The sequence below is a fragment of the Scleropages formosus genome, chromosome 16 (assembly GCF_900964775.1).
Source record: "Scleropages formosus chromosome 16, fSclFor1.1, whole genome shotgun sequence".
NCBI classification, from domain to species: domain Eukaryota; kingdom Metazoa; phylum Chordata; class Actinopteri; order Osteoglossiformes; family Osteoglossidae; genus Scleropages; species Scleropages formosus.
The window spans coordinates 17,214,948-17,240,262 of record NC_041821.1 but is presented as its reverse complement, the minus strand read 5'-3'; the positions used below and the strand labels follow the sequence as shown (position 1 = coordinate 17,240,262).

General features: G+C 38.9%; 1 protein-coding gene across 4 annotated transcripts; it reads right to left on the bottom strand.

Annotated features, from left to right (window-relative positions):
• Positions 1-723: 723 nt before the first annotated feature.
• Positions 724-24,685, bottom strand: LOC108933741 (calpain-1 catalytic subunit-like). Of its 4 annotated transcripts, none has more exons than XM_018751001.2 (23): positions 24,068-24,685; positions 21,015-21,039; positions 19,872-20,118; positions 18,725-18,794; positions 13,805-13,923; positions 13,567-13,700; positions 13,150-13,318; positions 12,894-12,977; positions 11,093-11,178; positions 10,910-10,984; positions 10,270-10,430; positions 8,396-8,565; positions 7,674-7,685; positions 6,991-7,202; positions 5,727-5,766; positions 5,574-5,636; positions 3,907-3,964; positions 3,523-3,587; positions 3,044-3,112; positions 2,730-2,808; positions 2,261-2,374; positions 1,350-1,408; positions 724-1,257 (listed from the first exon to the last, which is right to left on the bottom strand). In XM_018751001.2, exons 3-23 carry the CDS (start codon positions 20,115-20,117, stop codon positions 1,231-1,233), a joined length of 2,112 nt encoding a protein of 703 aa, XP_018606517.2. In that variant the 5' UTR covers position 20,118; positions 21,015-21,039; positions 24,068-24,685; the 3' UTR covers positions 724-1,230. The 4 variants fall into 4 exon arrangements, with proteins under 4 accessions (XP_018606517.2, XP_018606518.2, XP_018606520.2 ...); XM_018751002.2 differs by having other exon boundaries at positions 24,081-24,685; XM_018751004.2 differs by lacking the exon at positions 24,068-24,685 and adding an exon at positions 21,612-21,635.
• Positions 24,686-25,315: the final 630 nt, after the last annotated feature.

Below are 25,315 nucleotides of genomic sequence, written 5' to 3'. Positions count from 1 at the left end.
AGTAATGATTGTCCCATGCTCTTATTCTGTATGGGGCTTTATTGGTCACTATCAGTTGGATGAAAATTTCAGGTTCTGTTTGTGCTGCTCAACCAGAAATTTTTAGAAAACAGTTAACATGGACTTGTAAGCAGAAGGTCACAGGTCCAACTTATTTTAATTTCTTGTGCAAAAGTGCTGCTTTGAAAAATTAATTCAAGGCATCACCCTTGAGAATATGTACTCACACATTCAGACCCACTTCTACAGTTTTAGTTAATCAACATGAGAAACTGATTGGACAAAGAATTCTTTGAAACTTATCTTGAGTTTCACAGAACAAACACCAGAAGTAACTTATTCCAGACATCTTAGGATTCTGCCATCATGTTCTTTGCCCCCTTGTCGTACCTGTTTGTACTGTGGCCCATTTCAGGGGGGTCATCAAATATTCTATTTGCCCACTTTGAGCCTAACAACACACAGTCAGCTGGACTGGGTTTTAGCAAATTTTCATTTATCACACCACATCCCACTTAAACTGAGGCCATTATGAGTATTGGTTTTACTACTGTATTTTCACATCAGCAAATCTTGCACTATCAACTGAGCACCCAAGTAATAAATAACTGCTGAAATAAATAGCTGGAGGAAAATTTAGCTGTACATTTTAAATAACAAAACAAACTGGAGTGATCTCATAACGTTGTCAAAAAAACGAAATAAGACAGCATCATTTGTGCATTAGAAATTTTTAATATTTGTAGTGCGTTTAACAGTTTCATGTAAAGCACCCTCTCATGTGAAGTATCCTGACATAAAATGCACTGTTCTGATGGCATCTACCACTTGTATATGAGAAAAAGAATCCTCAAAATGCTGCTACATGTACATGAGTAAGTGAAAACTACAAGTTCTAGCATTTATAATAAGCTGTTGGATATCATGTATGCAAACTAACTTTATGGATGACAAATGTAAATTAGCCTACATGAATTTAATTCCACTTTAAAGTTATACAACTTATATATGACTTCTTTGGCAAGTTTGTAATTTTGCATTTAAAAATTAGTTTTTAAGCATTTAGCAGAGCAGAAGTGGTTAAAAACTCATCTCCTAAACATTTAACACTGGGTTAACTCAAGGCAAGGTTGTATTGAACATGCAGAAGTACAGCATGAGTTTAAAGGGGGTCAGAAGGATACTTCAGTCGAGTATTACTTATGTCAGTCCACCAAATACGTCTTCTCTTCATCCACACATGGTCAAATATAACCACTGAAATTTACAAAAACACAAATATTAAAATTTCAGAAACAGGGAAAAGAAAATCTGTGAAACAAATCTAGTTCAAATAAAAATGCAGTTACCTCTGATATATTCATTTCTGCCATACCATTTCCATCTTTTTCCAGTTCCTTGAAATACCCTATTAAACAAGTAAAAAAAAAATTACCATTAAGAAAAACCAGGAAAACCTCATTATGAGGAAACAAGCACTGGAAACAGATGCAAATTCAGATGTAAACTGGAAGCTTTTTTGCTCCAGTTTTATGCAATAAAAAAGTTATTTCTTAAATGCAAACACATTTACTCTGGCTCCTTAACTTATGAACACAATTTCAACTGTAAGCTTGTTTTTAACAATTTGTCTTTAAATGAAAATCACTTTTACCACTATGTCACAATCAATAAAAGCTAAATAATACAGACAACCCTCAATTTATGCCTTGGTTAAGCTCAGTAAAAACTTCAGATAAAGCTATAATAAAAAAGATTACTTTGTAAGACAAATTACCAACATTTTAAATTAAAATTTAGCAATACTGACCAATTCCTCCCACAAGCATGTGCAATGCTCATCAGCTTATGGCAACTTTCAACCTTCCCTATTGTCTATACAATTAAAAGGTTAAAAATGCAGATGTCCCTTGATTTAATTATCATTTGGGTTCTGTGAAAGATAAAAGTATAATATATAAAAATACTATAATCTTTAATTTTAACATTTTATTTCACGGTAAATTAAAACTAACTTCAAATGATTTTTTTTTTTAAATGCATTACTTCTACAAACTCTTATTAAACACCGATTTAAAGTTTCATCCCTTAAACACACAAAAGTAGCAGTGAATGTTGCTGAAGTGTGTTGAATGAAGACAATTAGAATAAATAATGTGGAAAATGTTTGCATCTTTGAAAATTTGTATGTTAAATGTCTGTAACACAAGAAGCCAGACCATATGGAATTCCAAAAATAAACACAAAAAAAATCACATACTGAACATTGATTCCAGTTTCACGAGGCAACACACAAAGTTGTCAAAGTCAATGGAATCATTCTCTGCATATCTAGCCACAAGAACTTGGTTCAATTTGTTGTTCAGCTTGAATCCTGCAGGCGAGAGAGAATACGTATGTAAAATTATCACATATATAACCTAGATGTCATTCATGCTGCTCTGTGTCTTCTTAGTGTAAAGACACTTTCTATATAAGCATAAAAGCACACAGAACAAAGTAACTTCCTATACAACTCAAACAGTTATTTAACCTTTTTTCAGAATGAGAAATATGGCTTTTAAAACAAAAAATAAATACATTTTCATATTTAAATGTGACTAAACAGTGATAAAAAAGAAAAGAAAGTACTGCACTGTAAATGATACAAAAAGAAAGAGGTTAACTCAGTGCTGATTTTCTGTTTTCTGTTACAAATTATGCTTTAGCAAGAACGGCTGCAGTAATACCTGCTGAACCGAGAGCAAGACGCATCTCGTAGGAGCTCATGGATCCCGATTTATCAAGGTCAAACTCTCTGAAGACCCCCTGCAATATAAAAAAAAAAGTTAGGGAACTGTGGAGAACCATCACCTTTTAAAAACCGAAATGCTTTCCCATGGCATATAGTGTTCTGGGAACCATAACTATCTCATGCTTCCTGAAGCAAGCTTAAGGTTTTAAGCTTAAGCTATTTATAAGCTCTTCCCTATGACTTATCCTTCAGATAATTCCTGCATGCCGTTATCTAATGCAAATGAGATTATGAATACAAGATACTTACCAGCCACTTTCGGATTTTATTCCACAATATCTGAAACTCCACTAGGCCAAGACGGGCACTACCATCTTTCTGTATGAGAACATGTGAAGGAGAGTCTTTTTTTCTGTGTGTGTTCAGCCTGTTTGAGCTTGCAATGTACACAGATGAATGAAAATTCACCTGTGTACATGGCATAATCAATGGGACACTGGATGAGATACACACATGGTATTCATACATACACACACGTACACATTAAAGGCAATGTGTTGTCATATATTTTTCTGCCATATGGAAGACACTCTGTAACCCAGGGGTAACCAATGCAAACATCGGATGGATAGATACATAGGTTAAAAAATTCATAATTTCTATTAATTGAGAAAAAATTAAGAAGTAAGGACTACATTTGAATTTATACTATTGGAGCTGTGAGACCATGCTACCACTTGCAGAACCATCATACCCTCAATTTCCTCATGAAAAGACTGAAAAGATACATCCATGAGACTGATCATCCCTCTGCACGATTCCAAACTGAAGCCATCTGTCTTCAGGTCATTGTCTGATTGAGATAAAGTCCAGTTACCTAATACATACTGAAAGCTGCAGAAGCTTAGTGTCACCTTTCCAATAAAATAAATTACTTCAAAATATCAACATTTCAGAAATGTTATTTTATAGTCGCTACTATTGCCATAGTGAGGCTGCCGACAAAACTGTTGGCCGCTAGTGAACACTGTAGATCAGAGTTTTTCAGCCACCTTCTCATTGTGTTGTATAGGCTTTGTATGAAAACTGTCTAATTAAAAAATTTTGTACATTACCCTTTCAACACTCAGCAAAAGTATAATTCAGTGTGTATATAGCTGAGCAGCACTTACGTTTGGATATCACTCTATTGAGGATTGTCCGGAGCTCATGAACCGATATCTCCATGTCCTGAAGTACAATTTTAATAAGAATCAACACTGTACAACAAGAAGAACATTTTTACAATCAACTACAGAAGTGTCAAACCACAAACCATTGAAGGCAAAATATTTTTTCAAGTAATATTACATAATACATAACTGGGTTGGTAAAGGAAACCTAAAATACTTTAAAGGTATGGTATTTTAAAGGTAGGATATCTATCTACATGTTATTTGGGATACAATGTTAACTTTCTCTAAATAAATTAACTTCTAAGCATGAAATGCCTCAAGTTAAAGAGCATCACTTTATTTGTATATAATACTTTATTAACTATAGTAAAATTATTTGCATACACTAATTTGCTAGTATATTAGGTACACCTATCTAGTAGTGTGTTGTGCCTCCTTCCACGTTCGGAACAGCATAAACTCATCTGGGCGGGATTCTGGTGTCCAGGAATGCTGTACCATGTGGAAATGATTGCATTGCACAGCTGCTGCAAACTGGACAGCTGCGCAGTCTTGCTGCGAACAGCACTTTCCACCTCATCTCAAAGGTGGTCGATAAGGTTGCGATCAGGGGACTGTGCAGGCGGCTGAAGCAATTAAACATTGCTGTCATGTTCCCAGAACCATTCAGTGATAATGTATGCTTTGTGACATGGTTCATTATCATGCTAGAAGTGTCCAGCCAAGTCTGGATAAACTGTTGGAGGAAGGTTACATCCAATTTTAATTGAACTTGGTCACCAACTATGTTCAGACACACCTTGCGTATTGTGTGCTAGCAAGACATTCTCCACACCATCATACTGCCAACCACCTGTCTGTACTGTTGACACCAAACAGGATGGCTACATGGACCCTTCTTGCTTGCGCCAAATTCCGATCCCTGTACCAGGCATGATGAGCCAACAAACAGCTGTAGACGAGCAATGTTTCGATGTGCTTTGCAAAGTAGAACCCGTGTATTATTACGGACCATTGTGTATACAGTAACTTGAATTTTTTAGATAACAGGCTTAATTATGAAGTTTTCATTTGATTGTTAGTAAAGGGTGACAAAAAAAATTAACTTCCGGTCAGAAAGGGGGTGGTTCATAAGTACAGGATGTATGTAAGTCGGACGTTCATAACTCCGGGACTGCCTGTAAAGCTATCCTGGATTTTGACCACACAGAACTAGCTAGTTAGCTAACAATAATTCCGTTTTATTGCACAGCACTACACCTATAATTTTGTTGTATTGCGCAGCAGCGCAATGACAATAAAGCTTCAATTCAATTCAGACTTTGGTCTTTATAATCTGATAATTCTTACTAGTGAAATTGAATTTAACTGGAATATAAGATAGCAATTTACTTATAAGATATACATTTCTTAAGAGTCAAAACTATAAACTAAAGCTGCTAATATTGCCATTGGTTTAAAGCATCAAAAAGCATAATCTGTCAACGTACCTGGGTATATCAGTAGTTTTTTGACCAGATACATTCTGACTCATGTTAATAGCTGAAAGTCTGTCTTTAATTATACCAGTGTCAGGGCTTTTACTTCAGCATGTTTTAGATAATCAGTCTCTGAATATTAGAAAATAGCTAAGAAACACCTGCTGAAATTACAAAATGCCTCACCTCTCCAGACAACTGAGCAAACATTCTCCTGAAAGAGCTGTCAATGTCACCTTCCGACAGTTCCTGTTTCATGGAAAAAACAAGATTTTCTGCAGAGACATGACCGACTATTGTCAAAAGGGACATTACTGCCACATTTATTTGTTTCTTTACCTCATCTTCAATATTTGCAACCACTTCATCATCAAGTTCCCTGAGAAAAATAAAAGAAAAATATTTATTGCTACTTTTCAAACAGTTGCTAAAACTGAAACAGCTTGATTATTATATTTGTCATTGCCTCTTAGATGGTTCCATGTTACCTTTTACATTTATTCATTTATTTAATGCTTTTCTCCAAGTGACTTAAAATATTAAACTTCTTAAAATTCACCTATTCATACACCTGGTCCAATTTTCTCTTTTGAGCATCTCGGGCTAAGTGGAGAGGTAGGATTCAAACCTGGGAAATTCAAATCCAAAGTCTGTGGTTCTAATCACTACAGAACTTGCTCTCCCTGAAAAGACCAATTACATAGCACACAATATTTGCATTTGGCTGCAGGTAACATTTACATTTATTTTTAACATATCGCTGTGCTGACATATACTTTACTAATTAACACTACACTACGTTATTAACAATCTGTAGTTCATCACAAATGCGCTTCCTCAGCCACTTTAACATTTGCTGCACCTCTTTAATAATACACTAATCCTTACTCTACTTGAATTGAAACATTTTATGTTTGGATTAATATCCCATTATTTTCCACAGCACCACTAAACAGACAAGATGTTTTCTGCCTTCGCAAAACATACATTTTCAGAAATGGAAAAGATAATCTTCTACATATGACAAAGACAACCGCTACACCCCAGCCAGACGCCTTCGCTCATCTACTTCTGCTCGTTTGGTGGTCCCACACATGAAAAGTAAAGCACGGAGGTTCTCGTTCTGGCTCCGTTGTGCTGGAATGACCTTCCCCTCGCACTCAGAACTTCAGAAACTCTGTCTACATTCAAGAAGGGTCTGAAAACTCACCTTTTCTGGACTCACTTCGCCCAAGATCTGTCCAGCTCATGTATGGTGTAAATGTTCATGCACCGGAACTTCATGAGCATCACCAGATAAGTCTTTACACAGCTTCTACTCCTGCATTCTATGTAAATGTTTGGGTACCTTACTTAAAAAAAAATTGTAAGAAGGCTATCAGGATTCATCTATACTGCGTTTTATGCACCCTACTCGAGCGATGAACATCGGTGCATCAAGTGGAAGGTAACAAACTAGGTTAACTTAAGAGTCACAAGTCTGCAGCCATGTCTCTTTCCCTTAATGTAATGTACAAATTGTATTTTTGCTGAGATGTATGTCGCTTTGGAGAAAAGCGTCTGCTAAATGAATAAATGTAAATGTAAATATAAATGAACTCACTGTGACTCGGCCATTTTCTCCGTGAAGACGCGCAGGACGAAATCTGCCTCCTTGTTGGGTTCAAAGGTGGATGGCACCACTAAGTACTCCCCCGGTGGGAGATGCAGGCGGGCGCTCACCTCCCGCAGGTTGATGAACGTCTCTGAGCGGGCACATGAGGAATGCTTCAGGAAGAAGTCCTTCTTCAGGTGCAATCCCTGGCAGCCTTTAAACTTTAGGAAAACGGTAGCATGGTGACAACGTTATATCTGGTCCAGTAGAACCTCTACAGCACCTGTACTTCTTCAGCTCAACTGTCCTGGACAGCCACTCTGTATGCTGTCTTACAGCTGTCAACTAATGAGGAATTTACAGTAATGGACAGCTCTTCGTAAAGGCATGCCCATATTTTTCACATTTTCCACATTTTTTTCTCTTAGATACAAGGTATAGTACATGTGAGCAGAGTGCTCATCCACTGTAATATTGATGGGTTTTTAAGAACTGAATGGAAAAATGCAAATTTACATGTATATTGCATTTACATTTATTCATTTAGCAGACACTTTTCTAAAGCAACATACTGTACATCTCAGAAAAAAAAAAATACAGTGTCCTGAAAGATATTTCAAAATAAAGCATCCTATCTTGAGAAACAGTTACCTACTCCCACTAGATGTAAAATTCATAGAATTGGCACATACCTCTTCCGGAACCTGTGAAAACAAAACAAACGGAGAAAATAAAATTAAACAAGAACATGTAACACCTTGAATTAAAATTTTTATCCAATTAAACATTGTACGGTACCATATGGCAATTATGCTACTAGTGAGTCACAATAAATACGAAAGCCCTTGACTTTAAAAACATTAGCGGTAAGAACAAACTTGACAACATTTGGTCCTATTACCTGTATCAAGCGACATTCATGCTCAAAAATTTCACTAGAAATTGCATTCACTAGCACACCCAGCCAAGCCATGTTGCACTTGACATTTCACTGCAACCCGTTACTACTCTGTTACTTTGGGTTTACATACCCATGGTTTCTATCTGTGCTGCCTCTACTTCTGCTCTGGCTGATCAAATTGAGCTTCTTAATTAAAAAGGCTCTCCACACAGGACTATTATTTTACACTAGAGTACCCAGGAGGGGTGGAGAGAAGTGATACTTGGACCCTGAGAAGTTCCTCTTTCTCTCAGTACCTTCACCTTGGAGTTATCATCCTTTCCTCAACTCCCACATCGGTTATTACAAAATATTATCAGACTACATCCTTTGTTCTTTTATTTTGTCTTTGCAGCTTTTACTGCCACCTTTGTCCAAGCACTACGTGCTCTCCTGTTCAGTGCTGTCTCACACTGAGAAGGATACTTTATAAAAACATACCTACAATGCTCAGTGCATCTGCAACAGTCTCACCTCATAGATTGCAAAGCCAATTGTGTGCATGTCCTGGCCTTGCTTCCGGTACCGTCGCCGATCCTTCTGCATGAGTGCCACCAAGAAGCTGCAGGCCACATCGTTATCTTCTGGATCATCATCTTCTTCTAGCAGTGTGATTTTGAACTGGGGATTGATCCAGAAGGTGTCTGTTGGGCAGGAGGTTACAATAATTACAGTTTTTTTGACAAAAATACATGCAATTTTATTCCATACTGAAGGGTGTAAAACAACTAAACCCAAAAATACAAATGATTTCGAAAGTAAAGGGAGCAGCAAAATATAAATAAGCGATTCAAAAAAGGTCACAAGTGCTTTATTGTTAATGTAGATCTATCAACCTGTATTGAACTCTTTTCTCTCAGGGTTATCTGTACAAACTACTTCGTTGCTGAATTGTGTGTACACTTCCTGGCTACATTACGAGGGACACCTGGTTGCTTACACACAGAGTTGACCCCTCACAGTCACATGTTTGTAAACAACTATGGAGAGCACGCAGACAGGTCCAAGAAGTTCAGTTGCTTATCAAATGAGCAAGAGTTGTGATCTAAGCAACTTCGTGCTACAGCAGCAGAAGATCATGCCAGGCTCATCTCCAGTGAGCTCAGAACAAGACTGAGGTTCCAGTGAACATGCAGTCACCCAAACTGGAATGAACTTCTGCTGTATCATGACTAGGGCAAGATGAAAAACTGGTATGAAAAAAGAATCCATAGACCCATCTTGTTTGGTGTCAATACAGTATGTGGGTAGTGGTGGTATAATAGCATGGGGAATGTTTTCTGGGCTCAAATCAAGTTTTTTAGTACTATCATTTGAACGCCACAGAGAACCAAACCTGTCGCCAACAAGCTACTTCCCTTCATGGCCAGTCTATCCTCACTCAGATGGATTCTTCCAGCAAGATAATAACCCAGTATCACAAAGAAAACATCTCCGGAAGGTTCCATAAACATGAAAGTCCCTTAACTTTACCTCAATGGCCTGAAAAGTGACCAGCTCTTAAACCAAGACAACATCTTTGGGATGGGGTGGAACATGATGTTGACAGGATATGCCAGCAAAAAATCCGCAAACAACAGTGAATTTCTGAAGCTAGCATTGACCAAGAACCCTGTGGAATGTCTCCACTACCTTGTTCTTGTTCTGTTCTGGATGCACAACACTACTCGGTCCTAGTTAAGTATAGCTTAATAAAGTGAAGTATGAGTGTATGTAGACCTGTGTCAAGAAAAATTAGTAATGGGTCAGTGTTACTTGCTAATAATTCAAGCATAAATGAGACTACCCTGAATAAAGAATAAGACTTACACGCAAGGAAACAGAATAACATCACACACACACACACTTTCAGAACCGCTTGTCCCATACGGGGTTGCAGGGAACCGGAACCTACCCGGTAACACAGGGCAGAAGGTCAGAGGGGGAGGGGACACACCCAGGACAGGACACCAGTCCATCGCAAGGCACCCCAAGCGGGACTCGAACCCCAGACCCCCCGGAAAGCAGGACCGTGGTCCAACCTACTGCTCCACCGCACCCCCAGAATAACATCATACAATGACTATTTTGACGGAAACAGCATAAAATGTGCTTTTTGTCAGAAACTCAAGTGCAGTATACCGTAAGAATCAATCACTCAAGTTTTGATTTGTGGAAAGTGGTGCAATTAGTAGTGTGCGGTACCAGTTCTGCAGTTCCGGTAGATTAAGACATTGCAGTCGTAACAGAGGCAGACCAGCCAGTGCACACTTGAGCAATAACCTGATTCTACACTGCTCAATAAAGTTACCCCACTGCAAAACTATAAGCTTTGTAAATCAGTTTGCATAAAGTGCGCATTTCCTCACTGGGGTGATTCCGGCAACCTCCTGCTGTGCTGCCTCTCCTCCAAGTGCCGTCAAATTTCACTGTATTCCAGAAGCTCGTTGTATTCTTGCTGAGTGTGTCAGCCGTCAGGTTGCAGATTTCAAGACGGGAGAACTGTCGTAGAAAGTCAGAGAAAGACATCCTGCCAAGAGAAACAGTACAACCTGTAAAAGAGAGAAGGGCCTTACAAGACTATCTTTGATTAAGTTAAGTTAAAATTTTCCTATTAAAAGTGTTCAGATGTATGAAAAGCTGATCTGAGGAATCACAGAGTGATCTTGGGGACAGGAAGACAGGAGGGTTCCCAAGAATGAACTTGATATGCTCTGGAAGGGGTATTTTCCCAGGGGTTTTTTGGGTTTTTCTTACTTTGTGCTTGTTCTGTTTCTCCATTTTCATGGTTTGTTTTATTTAATGAGGTTAGGCTATTTTCTTGTTTGGTAACCTGCTGTCCTTTGTCTTCGTCCTGCTCATGTGGCCACCTTTCCCTCGCAACTGGCCAAACAGTGAAGATTGTTTCGAAATAAAAAGTGTAGGCAGTGTGCAAGATTTAAAAAACAGTTCACAATAAGACGGGAAAGATTAATACAACATTACTGCCATTCTGAAACGAACACTTACCAGAACTCTCCATCTTCTCTGCGACAACACATTTTCTCTCTTTCAGATGGTTCTATGCTGTTCCACTCAGAGGAGCTATATAGAGCACAGAGAAAACACTGTGAGAAAAATTGGTGACCATGGCCTTGACTCTGCAAAACATAGCACAGAATCAGAGAAAAGTTTTGCACATCTAGTCCGTACTTGTCACTCCAGGCACCAGTCCATTCCACCTGTCCCCAGGGGTTCCTGATACGAATCAGTTTTTCCATCCGGCCCCGGTAATTTACCTATCACACAGAAGAATATTCCTTGTCATTATATGACATATTTAAAATTCTCAAATGATTCTCAAATTCACTTATTTCTTGGTTCAAGAAAAAAGCAGGGCAATATTATCATTCTTCTTTTGTTATGTAGAAATTTAAGCTATTCATATGTAGAAAGGTAATTCCATGTCTCTGAAAGTGGCTGCAGGCACACTATGTAATAACAAGAGTGCAGTAATCAAGGGTCAGCTGGTAGTATAACAGTTAGGGCTGTTGCCTTTAGACCCAAAGATTGCTGGTTTAATTCCAACCTTCAGCAAGGTACTTACCCTAGGTTGCTCCACTGAAACTATCCAGCTCTATTAAGCAAGTAAGTAGCCTAATATTGTAAGTTGTTTAGCGAAAAAGCATTAGCTAAATGAATAAATGTTAAATGCAATTACTGATGCAATGCAGTTCATCAAGGGTAGTATCATTTTTTCTTAGTTAATGTAATTGTCATTACAGAAATATCGTATTGGACTAATTGCAAACAATATTTCAATATGCACACACAAGGGACTAAACTTCCAAAGTATAGTCTATCCTTGGAACAATTGGCTATTTGGAGAGGCAGAGTTCCATTGCTCCAAAAATTCGTTGCTCCTGATGTTTTGTATTCTTGTATTTACACATAAATATAGTGTGTGAGTAACAGAGTGTGTTTGTTCCACTGATGCATGGATGAGTGAGCCAGTGTAAGTAGTGTATCTAGCAGTGTAAGTCACCACGGTGAATAAGGTGTGTGGGCTCATAACACTACATAGTATCCAATGTAAGTGGCTCTGGATAAAAGTGTCTGCTAAGTAAACAAATGTAAATATAAATGTAAATGTAAATATATACATAAATACATGTAGGCCTATACACTGCTTTATTCTATGAAAATGTAAATAAATATGCACATATGTCCCTGAAAAAACAATGCAAGTCAAATAAAAAAATTAAATTACCTCAGTTTTCCTCCTCCTTATTTTGTGATGTGTGTTTTGACAGTCTCAGTTTTGAAATGATGGCTGATACACAATGTAGGCTGTGATAGGTCTACGGACATGGCTCTTTTGAAGGTACGTTTTACAAATATTTATGCAGATAGATTACATTTATTTATTTAGTAGACACTTTTCTCCAAAGGGACGTACGTCTCACAGAAAAATACAATGGACACATACTGTATGTATGTGTGTTTATACATTTGTATGTTATCTATACATTTTTTGTTGCCTTTACTGCTATTTCTGCACTTTTTTTAATTTAGTCTCATTTTTACCCTGTGGTGGACTGGTGTCCCATCCAGGGTGTTTTCCCCAGCTTTGCGCCCATTATTTTCAGGATAGGCTCCGAACCGCTGCGAGCCAGACTTGCACAAGTGTTCATGGTAAGTGAGGCAGAGCGGCTTTAATCTTTTTTCCTTTTTTCACTGATTTACATTTTTTTCTAAAAGTAAAAAATATTTTTCGGCCACTTTCAACTGTTCCCAAAAATCTGTGTTCTGGTGTCCATTGTCCTGCAGATGAACTGTAGTGTGCAAGATATCTTTGTTGGACAAAAAAAAACCCCAAAAGAAGCATGAACTGTTTTAAGAACTTCAGTAGTGCTTTTCTGAGTTAAGAAAGCATTAACCCAATTATAACACTGAATTCTGTATTATATAGAATGTGATTGCAACTGATGACAGGTGACACTGCTTTACTCACTTGGTTCAGCCCAGTAACAGAATATGCATGACCTTTAACCAGCTTCTTGAAAGTCACAGCTTCCATGTCAAAGGCACTGGTGATCTGCAATGAAAAAGTAGTCAAGTAACATTGTGTAATTATGTCAGTAAAGGAAAGTCAACTAGCCACTAGAAATACAAAGGTAACGACTGCTCATTTACAGTGGCGTACTTGAAATTTCCTTGACTTTTCCAGTGTTCTCCAGTTTCATTTAAGAAAAGAAAAGGTCACTTACATCTATAGAGCAGCCCAGCAAAGAGCCCCTCTCAAGAGCTTTGGCGATGATCCTGTACAGGTCCCTGGGCGCATTGCGCAACTCATACATCTCAGACACTCCACCCGTGAAGTCCTCAAATCCTTCAGTGGTGCTGCCCCCAGACAAGGCCTCATAGGAGCCATTTATCCTGGGGTTAAAAAAGACATACTGGTCTATAATTCAGATTGACTAAGACCTTGTTCCCTGCACTTTCTTCCTGCAAATGCATATGCTGTAACACATGTGTATGCACATGATCTGAGATGTATGTCACTTTGGAGAAAAGCATATGCAAAATGAATAAAAGTTAATGTAAACATTAAAATAAAGAGGGGATACGTGGAAATTCGGTCACGTGAAAAAAAAGATGTAGAAGAACAACATTTTTATGCTCACTTGGCATAGGCCTTCTCCATCAAGGCACTCCAGAACTCAGTGCCCTCCGCGGAGTGGACAAACATGAGCTCGCCATCCTTCACTGGCAGCCGGTCATCGATGACCACATCCACCCACTCGCCAAACTGCCAGAACTTTAAGAAAGGCACCACCTTCAGCATTTACAGCTACAGTTACAACATTTACGTGACACCACACACACAACTTCATGCATTTAAATTCATAGAGGTCTTCCTACTTGGAAGTGAAAGATTCCAGCATAATTGTCTTTGAAGGACTGGCCATGGGGGACCACCCTGTGCAGCACATTCTCGTTGAGAGTGAGGGAAGCAATGGCAGCAAGAAGCCAGCAGTCACCTGGGAAAAGGGACAAGACGACACTGCTAGAACATCTCTAGGAAGGCAAAAAGGGTTACAGAGAGAATCAACCACAGAAATCTTCTGCGAACCAAAGACAATATTTTAAGAACAACATTAAAGCAGCCTGATAAAATGAGCTTTAAGACCTTTTGAATAGAAATATAAATATTATATAATATCTATTGAACATTAAGAACTAGTAACTTGCTTTTTAATCATTGTGACCCACTAGGTTGTTTCAGGGAGCAGGGCTGACTCAAGGTGTGTATGAAACTTGTGCTGAAATAGTGACTGGTGAAGGATAGTTGGGGTGTAACAAAAACTTTGACAAGTCTGGGAACCAAATTCTCTTTCTGTGATCTACTTTTCAGGGTTGTTCACTCTCCTGATGCTCTCATCTCTTATTTTTAACCAGGACTAGAACTTACTATTTTCTCATCCCAGTTCAAGAATGCATGAAATACAAAAATTGTGTTGTCATATGCGCAACCTTATATTCCTTGATTTTGCTGCTTTGTTTATTTTGGTTTCACTTTGGGACCAAAGAAAGAACTGGCAAAAACTGTAAACCCACGAAGACAGAAAACTGTTCACAAGGAGAAGTTAGTGCTATTATATTGTTATCTGAAGGTTCCTCGGTTCAGCTAATTTCCCTGCTATAATATTCACGTACCCTTCAAATTCACTTGAAATAATTTATAGAACATTTGTAACTCATTTAGCATAGGCTATATATCCTTGCTTAATATTTGCGAATGTCTTAAAATGTAATGTCTGATTTGTTACTGTTTTCAGACAACATGGGAGCCTTATTTTAAGTTCTGTAAATGTGTAAATCTGAATGTAAGTAATGAATTTATTTGTTAAAGGCTGTGCGGATTTCCTCTGGGCGCTCCAGTTTCCTCCCACAGTCCAAAGGCATTCGTGTCAAGTGAATTGGTGATTCTAAAACTGCCCGCTGTGTGTGTGAGCATTCACTGTAAGTCACTTTGGAAAAAACCTTCGGCTAAGTGAATGAAATGTAAATGTGAATAAAACACTTTATGATCGATATATTAACCATACTGAAAATTGCACTTGTCCGCGAGTTCTACAGTACTGTGCAAAAGTCTTAGACACTTAAATGTTTCATAAAAATATTTGTTTTAGATGGTTATTTAATGTCTTCTGCATTAGTGTCGATGGGAAAGAGCATATTTTAGATTTCCGAGCATTCATTTTGCAAAAAGTTACAGTATTACAGTAAGGGTTTTGTATGTCATTAAAGAAAGAAGGTGCACACACACACACACACACATTTTCGGAACCGCTTGTCCCATACGGGGTCGCAGCGAACCGGAGCCTAACCCAGCAACACAGGGCGCAAGGCCAAAGGGGGAGGAGACACATCCAGGACGGGATGCCAGTCCGCCGCAAGGCACCCCAAGCAGGACTCGAAGCCCAGACCCACCAGAGTGGGACCCAGCCAAGCCTGCCGCGATCCGTTGTTGACAATGGATGATTACTAAGCTTTGTAGGAAGTTTATTAATTAAGAGGAATATTTTTGGAAGCATTCTCACTTTACAGATTTTTTCCCCCAACAAAGTGCCTAAAACTTTTGCACAGTACTGTATATGAACTTGCCATATAGCTGTGTACAGAAAAAAAAATGTATAATATATTATTAATTGTACATTGCTATCCAACCAATGACTATCAAAACTGACTCAGTGCATGAAAAAGGACTTTAACTTCGAAGGAATTTAATCACATTTACAAATGCAGGCTTGATGTGCCACCTTTATACATCCAGATGGGTTTAAGTTAGGATAAAGCTAAAAATGCATTCAACTCACATCTGTTGGTACTTGTTATACATGGCATGGTGTGTGACAGGGTGTGCAATAGTATGGGCAGCCATCTCATGGGAGTCATTCGATCTGATGATTGCTCTGCATATTTGTACAATGGCCAAGGAATGTGAGGCCATTTTACAGAACCAAGTGCAACCTATGATACAAATACTGCTCTCTCATCATGCCCCCCTATTCCAGGACAATAATACTGCCATACATACGACTGAATACATTCTTTGCTTTCCAGTTCTCAGATCTAATCATCATTGAACCTATAAAGGTTCTGGTGTACAGAGTGCAGAGCTGATTTTCAGCTCCTTCATCCCTCATAGAAGTATAGGCTTCTCTTCTTGAAGAAAGGAGCAATATCACACTGGGCACAGCTCAGGACCTGTACGATAGCATCCCGCAGCACCCCATGTACTGCCAATTATCATGGTCCGTGAAAAGTGTCCTGAAATTGAATCCTTGCATGGATTATTAAAAATTGAGACTAACACTTGAAACACAGTTTATCAAAAATGTCACAACAAAGGAAGGTAGAGGAAAAGACCCAGCCTGTATAATATCCTGTAAATAAAAATCCCACTCATCCTGTATGGATGAGTGACTCAGTGTAAGTAGTGTATCTAGCAGTGTAAGTCACCTTGGTGAATAAGGTGTGTGGGCTCATAATGCTACATAGAGTTCATTGGAAGTCGCTTTGGACAAAAGTGTATGATAAATAAATAAATGTAAATGTAAATATTTTGAAGACAATGCTAATACCCCCTCAAAACCCTGAAGAGAGCATCTGCAGGTCCAAATACATCTGTCACAAAACTGCCTAAGTAACATTAAGCCAAATTGGCCTAAGGCCCTATCTTTCAACACACAACCCAAAGTTTCTCTGAAGCTGTTACTTTGAAGCAGAGGAATATTTCCACTTTGTGAATCATTTCTGTTACACAAAACACCAAGCCACACCCATTACTTTTCCTCTCGCTCAACATGCAACCACTGGAAAGAACGCAGCATGCTCTTTTCGATGCCCCGAATACTACTTTGATTTAAGGGGTTGAAGGGTAAAGAAATTCTGTGAGAAATGGAAAGTAGTTTGAGATATTAAATTCATAATTGTGTGACATGTGACTAGAGTTTCTGTCTAGCTCCAGCAAGGGAGCTCTTAGAAAGGGCATAACACAGATGGAGCGAGATTCAAAACCATTTCTGAAACCACAGTCCAGGAGCTGCAAGGCACCAGCATTACCCATTATGTCACAGTGTCACTTTAATGACATTAGGATGAAATAAATCACAGCAGATTAAAAGTCACTGCTTTACAGTAGTATAGATATGAATACAATAGCATATGAACTGGATTATTGGTTGCACTAAACTGTCAATTTAGTCAAAGACACAGAGACAGCCAGGGAGAAAAATATAAAACATATAACCTGTTTTTATCGATTGGTATTTATCCAGAAGTATAGGGCACAAGGCAGGGTATACCTTGGAAAGGATGTCAGGGGATCTCAGGGCATTTATTCTCTCACACACACACACACACACACACACACACACACACAGTCTGAAACCCCTAGTCCCGAGTGGGGTCACGGCAAACCGGAGCCTAACTCGGCAACACAGGGCGGAACACACCCAGAATGGGATGCCAGTCCATCACAAGGCACCCCAAGAGGGACTCGAACCTCAGACCTACAGGAGAAGAGGCCTTGGCCAAACCCACTGAGCCACCGCAACCCCCTTCAGTTACACTATACAGGCAATTTAGATTCACCAGCTCCCTTGAAGCACAACTTTGGGCTGTGAAAGAACAACTAAACTTACAGCCCACAGACCGTGAGCCACAACCACAGCTGTTTGCACCACTGTGTCAGTCCTAAAATCTCATGTCAGATGCAAAAGGTATATTTGCCAGCAAAAAAATGCAGCCTGAAAAAATAAAATATATAGGTGTTCTGATTTCCAGGGGTGCGGTGGTGCAGTGGGTTGGACCGGGTCCTGCTCTCTGGTGGGTCTGGGGTTCGAGTCCGCTTGGGGTGCCTTGCGGCGGACTGGCGTCCCGTCCTGGGTATGTCCCCTCCCCCTCCGGCCTTGCACCCTGTGTTGCCGGGTTAGGCTCCAGTTCACTGCAACCCCTCTTGGGACAAGCGGTTCAGAAAGTGTGTGTTCCGATTTCCTCCCAGTCCAAGACATGTGTTTCAAAGTTTAATTAGGGACCCTAAATTTGTGTGTGTGCTCTCACTTTTGAGAAAAGCATCTGCTAAATGAATAAATGTAAAAAAAAAAAAAAAATGTCAATGAAGGCCTGGTATCCTACCCACAGAGTTTACATTGCCAAACTGCCACAACTCTGCAATGCGCACACACACTTTCAGAACCGCTTGTCCCATACGGGGTCGCGGGGAACCGGATACTACCCGGCAACTCAGGGCGTAAGGGACACACCCAGGACAGGACGCCAGTCCACCGCAAGGCACCCCAAGCAGGACTCGAACCCCAGACCCACCAGAGAGGAGGACCTGGTCCAACCCACCGCACCCCCAGCTACTCTGCAATGCATTTATTAATAATGGGCAGATTCCGTTGTTCTTTTAATCATTTTTTTGAAATGCTGCTTTTTATTTTCTCAGTTCATTCTCTTTAATTGCTGTAATTGTATTGTGGAACTCATCATCACCATGGCATGTATTTTGTACTTGAAATTTTTGTTCTTACAGTATTTAAGTGTGAGCTTGCTATTTCAATTTTAGGGTAGAAATTTCATGTTCATGATCACAAACTCTAACAAAATTAGTATTAAATGGTAAGGCTTTCCTTATTGCATTCCGAATTTCCGTATTACATGCTAAAACTAAGCAGTGACCTACAGTGCATAAAGAAAACATCGATATTCTGAGTTTCCTTTCCTACACAGTGGGAATGTGTATTAAAATGAGGAAGAAGGCAAAAAACTCACCCAGAGCTCCCTGGCAAATATCTGTCCTTGTAGCCCCCTCCAAGATGAACTGAGGATCCTGCACCAGCTCCTGCGGGAACAAGGAAACACCTCAACCTGTCAGTTGAAAAGGTATATTCCAAGAGCACTACTGAACTGCATGTTACCAAAACACAAGTCCTGCACTTAATTTTCTTTGACCAGAATTTTCTGACACACCCTGCTATGTCACAGAGGTGTGTCACTCACCTTGATGTAAGTGGAATCATAAGCATCACCTCAAACAATAATTAAAACCTTAAACATCTGCTGAAAAAACAACGAAAAAAACTACACATCATATGGATCACTTTCGTTTAAGTCATGTCCAAAATAAATTTAAATAGACAATAATTAATTGGTTGCACCACACCAGAGGAACACAGTATTATTTTGTTCATGGAATCAACTTGGAACAATTGTAGCCCTGGGCTATTTTAGCAAAAAATAAACAATACATTTCTCTGATAAGTGGAAAACCAAATTTCAGTAAAAAATCTTAAACTGAGTTAAAAATAAATGTTTTCCTCATTTATAAATGTGTTTTCAAGCCCTTCTGAATGAAACAGTACTGTGATTTATGCGACATAAGATTCACCTTAGCACACAGTGTACAAACAAAATTTGACTTGATCATTACAGATACGAAATACTCACAGCGTAGGAGCTTTGTAAAGATAAACACCATCCATGCCAGGCTCTAACATCTCATTTTAAGGTAAATTTTTTTATCTTGCATCAGTGGAAGGGAAATAAATTAACGTTTAGGCCAGATTTGTTGGTGCTATGTATGTGTAATTTAAAATTGCATTTTCCAGGATAATGTCACAGACCTAGATACTCATCATTGTTTGTCTGTACTTTTACCTCACATCTTGTAAATAAACTCCACCGCTTGGATCCACTTATTGTACATCTGGTTACACACTGAAAGCTAAATACCACTGTACAAGTTAAATTCAGTTGTGTTACTGTTTCACAGTAATCTTACACAGTTATTATAATGGTTATTACAAACTGTATAATTATTAATTATAAGCTTTTGAATTCTGCCAAACAACCAAGTAGTTATAAATGGTTATAGGATAATGTCTGTCTTTTGTAATATTTGTGTGATGTCACATCTTACCGTGGGTCGCATCCATTTCACTCCCCGAGTTTTGGAGGAATGGGGGGCCAGTTCTTTGAAACCCAAGGAGTGGGGTTCAGCTGGGAAGCATGGGTCCTCAAAGAGACGTCCACTCTCAACGCACTGCTGCCGCAGGAACTCAAAATCTTGGTTGACAAACTTCACCGCCTGCTCTTTGGTTCCCAACCCCTCCGCCTTTAGTCTGTCTCTATGGATCCGTGATGAGATCCCACCAAACTGATACATCCTAGCAGTGATACAAACATATCTGACAGAACACTACTCTACACGTTGTTTAAAACAATTTGCAGGCTTCAGTACGAAGAGCGATGCAGAAAAACCTACAATACCGTAGAATCGAACCTCTTGCATTAACACATAGAGCATGAAAACTCATCGGCCACTTTACTAGGTACATTTTCTCATTCCTCCAATCCAAAGACATTTCAGGTGAACTGGTGACCCAAAATTGCCAGCAGTGTGTGTGTGCATTTCATTGTTCTGGTGTATAGAAGGGTGACACTGCAGAGTGTTTAATGTAGTGTAGTGTAATGTTTTAGTTCATTTAAATACTAATCCCTGTATGTGACTTTGGAAGAAAGCATCTGCTAAACAAATAAATGTAACTGCAGTTTATTGCAGTGGCCTGCCAAAGTCCCCAGATCTCAACCCAATAGAGTGCCTTTGGTATGAGAGAGAATGAGAGATTTCCAAACAAATGAGAGACTGAAAAATTTATGCAATTAGGGAGGCATACCTAATAAAGTGGCCAGTGGGTATACAACATTTTCAGAGGAAGACAATGACGATAGGTTAACCACCAGTTCCTACCACAATAACAACTTGATTCCTAAGTTCACAAATGGTTGATCAATTGAGTGGTGGGATGCATAATTAATAATTAATACATCTAATTATTCCCAAATCAACACTAAGAATATATTTTCTTAATGTGCCAAAAAATATTGACCTGCTTTATCATTTTTACACATCAAAAACAGTGAAATAAATATTGGAGCCAAAACCTCCATATTGACATCTTATATGACATCCTTATGTTACCTCGGACAAACAAAATGACCTGAATTACAATCACTTGCACAGTTATAAGTAGAACAAAAAAAAAAATCAACCAAAAATTACCTGCAGTCTTCCGTCAGTCAACCGGCTGGAAGAAAGGAAACAGAGATTGTTTTCTAATGTGTAATAGTCTATATTGTTTTAAAGTTACATGCATTAAAGAATTGTGTGATTTTACTTAAGCAATTTATTTTTAAGTTAAATGATTATATTTCACTTGTGTTTAATAAACTAAAGTAACACGTCTGCATTATTGTGCAATTTGCAGGAAGTTAATCTGCTTTGAACTTTTTAACATTTAGATATGTTTTGAATTCGTGCCAAAGCGAACACCACACAAGACAATAACGTAAAGGCCAGTTCCCTCTAAAATGCATCATTATTAACCAAAAACCTTTGTGAAACTGCAGTATACGTCTACAACTGTATGTATACAATGGGGAAACCCAGCTGCTTCGATTTCTACTATAAAAATGGGGCACACAAATTGTATTTCCTTTTAATCATTTCAGCCACTCTTTTATTATCTGCAATAATAAAACCAGGAACATGTACACAAATTTCACAGGTTTAATAACAGGTCAAAAGCACTTCAGCAAGATTTCTCCTTTGACTTAAACCAGTTATTTTTAGGTGAAGGTAAACGCTCTCACCCAATACCTGCTTTAAGTAGTCTTTTGTCACCAAAATTTTCTAGAAAGTCTGATTAAAATCAAGTTAGGGGAAATAATATCAATGGCTTCATTGAAATTAAAAGTAAACGCAGGAGTATTACGTATGTAAACCATTTGGGCCTGGCACAGTGAATCAATAAGCATTAGAGGCTAGACACACTGGTGGTCCAGGCCAACCTGAATCAGCGACTCTGTTATGGAAACAGTCCATTTCCACATGCCTTTCCCACCAACAAACACATTCCTGCACATTACTAACGCATTTTTCCTCTAACGAACAAAAACAGCTGTACTTCCCTTCCGAATCAGTATTTCATTTAGCTAACAGTCATATTAGAACAGTACACCTTACCCAGGTGGTGCCAAAGGGTTAGGTCTTTCGTTTGGCAACCTATATTCATAATATATATACATACACACATATATATTCACATGCTAGTATGTGACGTTACACGCACCTGAATTATGAGGTTTTGATGATACGGATATTTCATTGTTTTTTGTTTGTTTTTATTGCATTTTCTTCATCATTCAGTTTTGCTAAAATTTCTCTGCTGCAGAGCAGAAAATGGTCTTCATTTCTACTTACTGCCAAAGCACACTCATATAGAAGAGAATTTTAAATGGTATTGTGGAGGGAGGGGGAGCAGGAGCAGGCAGCTTCACAGAGCGATTGCACTTGGTGCATTGTTTTTAAGTCCATTATTGCTGTATCTGAGACTTTTACAGAAATTATGCAGCAAATAGAGATATGCTTCTATTATTACATTTTTTACTGCAAACTTAAGCAGGTGCAGACATACGTTTATTAAATGCATTGATGGCTTCCTTGTTGCCAGTTGTCAGAAAGTTTACTATGAGGCAGGCAGTCAGCATTTAAGGTGAAAAACTATTTAAAGACTGTCAAACACTTAATGAGACAAGTAATGGTACGTCTGTAGGCAGTAATTCCTGGAAATGAATCATGTTTTCCTTATATCCAGCAGGCAACAGTATATTGCTGCACTTCCACTACACTCGTGTGACACCGAACTTTTAAATGTTTCTTTGGAAACACTTTAGATAAATTTATTATACCGATTTATTGTTCAGCAAATTAAAAATTGGGCTTCAAAAGCCAAGAGCTGGGATAAATTGTAACCTTGTGACCGAGCTCTATGTATGTGGAAATATTTGCTTTTTCTCAGTGTACTGTCTCTCTTTATGCTGTTATGACCCTGCGCTGTTCATAAAACCAATAAAAAAAAATACAGACATGTAACAGTGTACACATATTTCACAAAATTTCTGTCATGGAATGATGTGGACAGATTTTAAACGATGTGACATCTTTGAGACTATGACAGATTTTTAGGATCCTGCTTGATGTTTTCATACGATTATTTGTTAAATGTTTGCATGTCCGATTCTATATTCCGTTGAATGAAAGTGAGATTTTGGATTTTACATTTCAGTACTGAATCTATCACTTTTAATGAGAAGATGGCTCTAGCCTTTGATTATTTTTTTTAAATGTATAAGTTTATGTTGCTGAAAAGGAATGGATTTATTCTCTTTTGGCGGTCGGTTGTGTTTGGTGTGCTTCAAATACTTACTGCTTTTAGTAAAGTTTGGAAAGGATACCTCAATTTACCTATCCAGCCTGTGTCCTCTTGCAGCTCCGTGTTCCAATAGACCGTTCACTCTGGCAGATACACTTGTGTTCATTCTCCACATCACAGTGTGGTCGTGGTATTACTCTCATCCATAAACGTACCTTTTCTTTTGGTGGTTTAATTAATTCCCGGTGACGTAATTTTCATCCGGGAACCAATCACTTTCTTACCTAATGAATAAGTGAATTTGATTGGCCTGACGGGTCGGTTGCACGGAATGTATAAAAGGGCGCTGTGAGCATTAGGTGTGTTATTCTTTCCGTGTTATTGTAGAGGTGAGAGGGCAGCGAAAGCACCGCTTACATCCACCCCAGGAAGACGTCGCATCGTGATTTAGCAGTTTCAACCACCGCAGCGCAAAAAGATTATATTCCACTGCATGTTTCACAATAACATTAGTAAAAATGCACAAATTCTTTGTTTTTTTTCTCTGAGATGTAGTCGCTTGAAGAAGGAAAGCGTCTGGCTAAATGAATAAATAATTGTAAATGTAAATTTCATATTATGTCTGTTTCACTGCTAAACAAAAACTAGTCTAGACCGCAATCATCGTACCTGTTAAAAAGGGCCATAAATCAATATGCCGTCTTCAAAACTACTACGGAGATCCGAAACTACTACTAAAACAAACTACGTCTACGTTTGACACGAGACGCACGGAAAAAAAAAAAAACAGTTAAGACACAGAAGCATGATTATACGTGTATTACTAGAATCTGCTACCGCCGTGTTCTTTTTGCAACACAAGTTGTTCACAACCACTTTTACACTGGACCGAATCACTCACCACAGCAACGCACCCTCTGGAGCCGTTAAATAACTTGTCAGCGCGCAGGAAGAAAAGCGACGCCCGTTAAACGGAAGGCAGCGGAGCACAAAGCAGCAGTGATGTGCGCTCGCGGGCCGTCCCGCCCTGTCCTTCCCCGTCCCTCCCCGTCCCGAGACGAGCCGAGCCGAGCCGCCTCTCACTAGGGCGGGGCCCTCCGACTGCACCACGACTGGACAGTACTATTATGTCACCGCTTTCTTTTTTTTCTACTGAGGCTGTTTTGCTGCTGGACCTCGATCCGGACACGTCAGTTTCTCCATCCACCACCCAGAACCGGTGACTGTGCGGGAAAGGAAGCAGCCGCCCGCAGCCCTGCAGATCGCCGCGGTCCGCTGCTCGAAAAGGGCGTCGCCCTGCGAGGATCCGCTTCCACAGGTAGAGCTAAGCGCGCAAAAGTAACGGTGTGTTGGAGAATAAGGTTCAAGAGTCCGCGCTCTGTCACTTTCTTTGTTCGGAAGATCGCTATGAAGACAAACCCAACTGTATATGTGAAAAAGAGACTCACCCATAGGTGTCGCTGTTTCACATTTACACGCATCCTTCATATAACGGGATGAGCTACAGTAGGTGGGTGGAGCGGCCACAAACAGGAGCGTTAATAGTTTTCAGAAACATAATTACTCAAGTTTTTTTCTTTCTTTTGAACATCAATATGCTGCTGTTCCTGTAATGTAAAGTGCTCTATTCGGTTCTATGTGACAAAATGGACTGTACTGAACTAGAAAAACGTGTCTGAATCCAAATTAAATCTCTCCTTCTGTTAATGTACACTTCTTGTGTATAATACAAGTAATACACTTTTTGTCTGTAATACAAATTAATACAGTTCTTGTCTATAATACAAAGTAACACTCTTTTTGGGTATAATACAAAGTAATACACTTTTTTTTCTATACTACAAAGTAATACTCTTCTTGCACTTTTCCCTGAGATGTACATGGCTTTGGAGGAAAATCTCTGCTAAGTAAATAAATATCAGAAAAAGTATTTATTCAAAAACATGTACCGGTTGTCAGTGTAGGATAATATTCAACAATAAGTGCTAGTATGTTCAAGAATAAATGATGGCAAATGAAACTCACAGAAAACACTCGAATGTAGGGAGGTTTTGCTGTTGGGTTCATTGTATAAGATACCAGTGGTTTTAAGGCTGGGGAATGTTAGAACACAAAATGCAAAAATGCCTAAGTAACAAAAAGAGGGTGA

What these genes read in the sequence shown, in the direction of transcription:
- LOC108933741 (XM_018751001.2), bottom strand. Translation starts at nt 20,117, where the DNA reads ATGTATCAGTTTGGTGGGATCTCATCACGGATCCATAGAGACAGACTA. An exon ending in TGCTGGGCTGCTCTATAGAT is followed by an intron (nt 12,978 to 13,149) that starts GTAAGTGACCTT and finishes TTTTCATTGCAG; the next exon opens with ATCACCAGTGCCTTTGACAT. An exon ending in TTGCTCAGTTGTCTGGAGAG is followed by an intron (nt 3,965 to 5,573) that starts GTGAGGCATTTT and finishes ATTGTACTTCAG; the next exon opens with GACATGGAGATATCGGTTCA.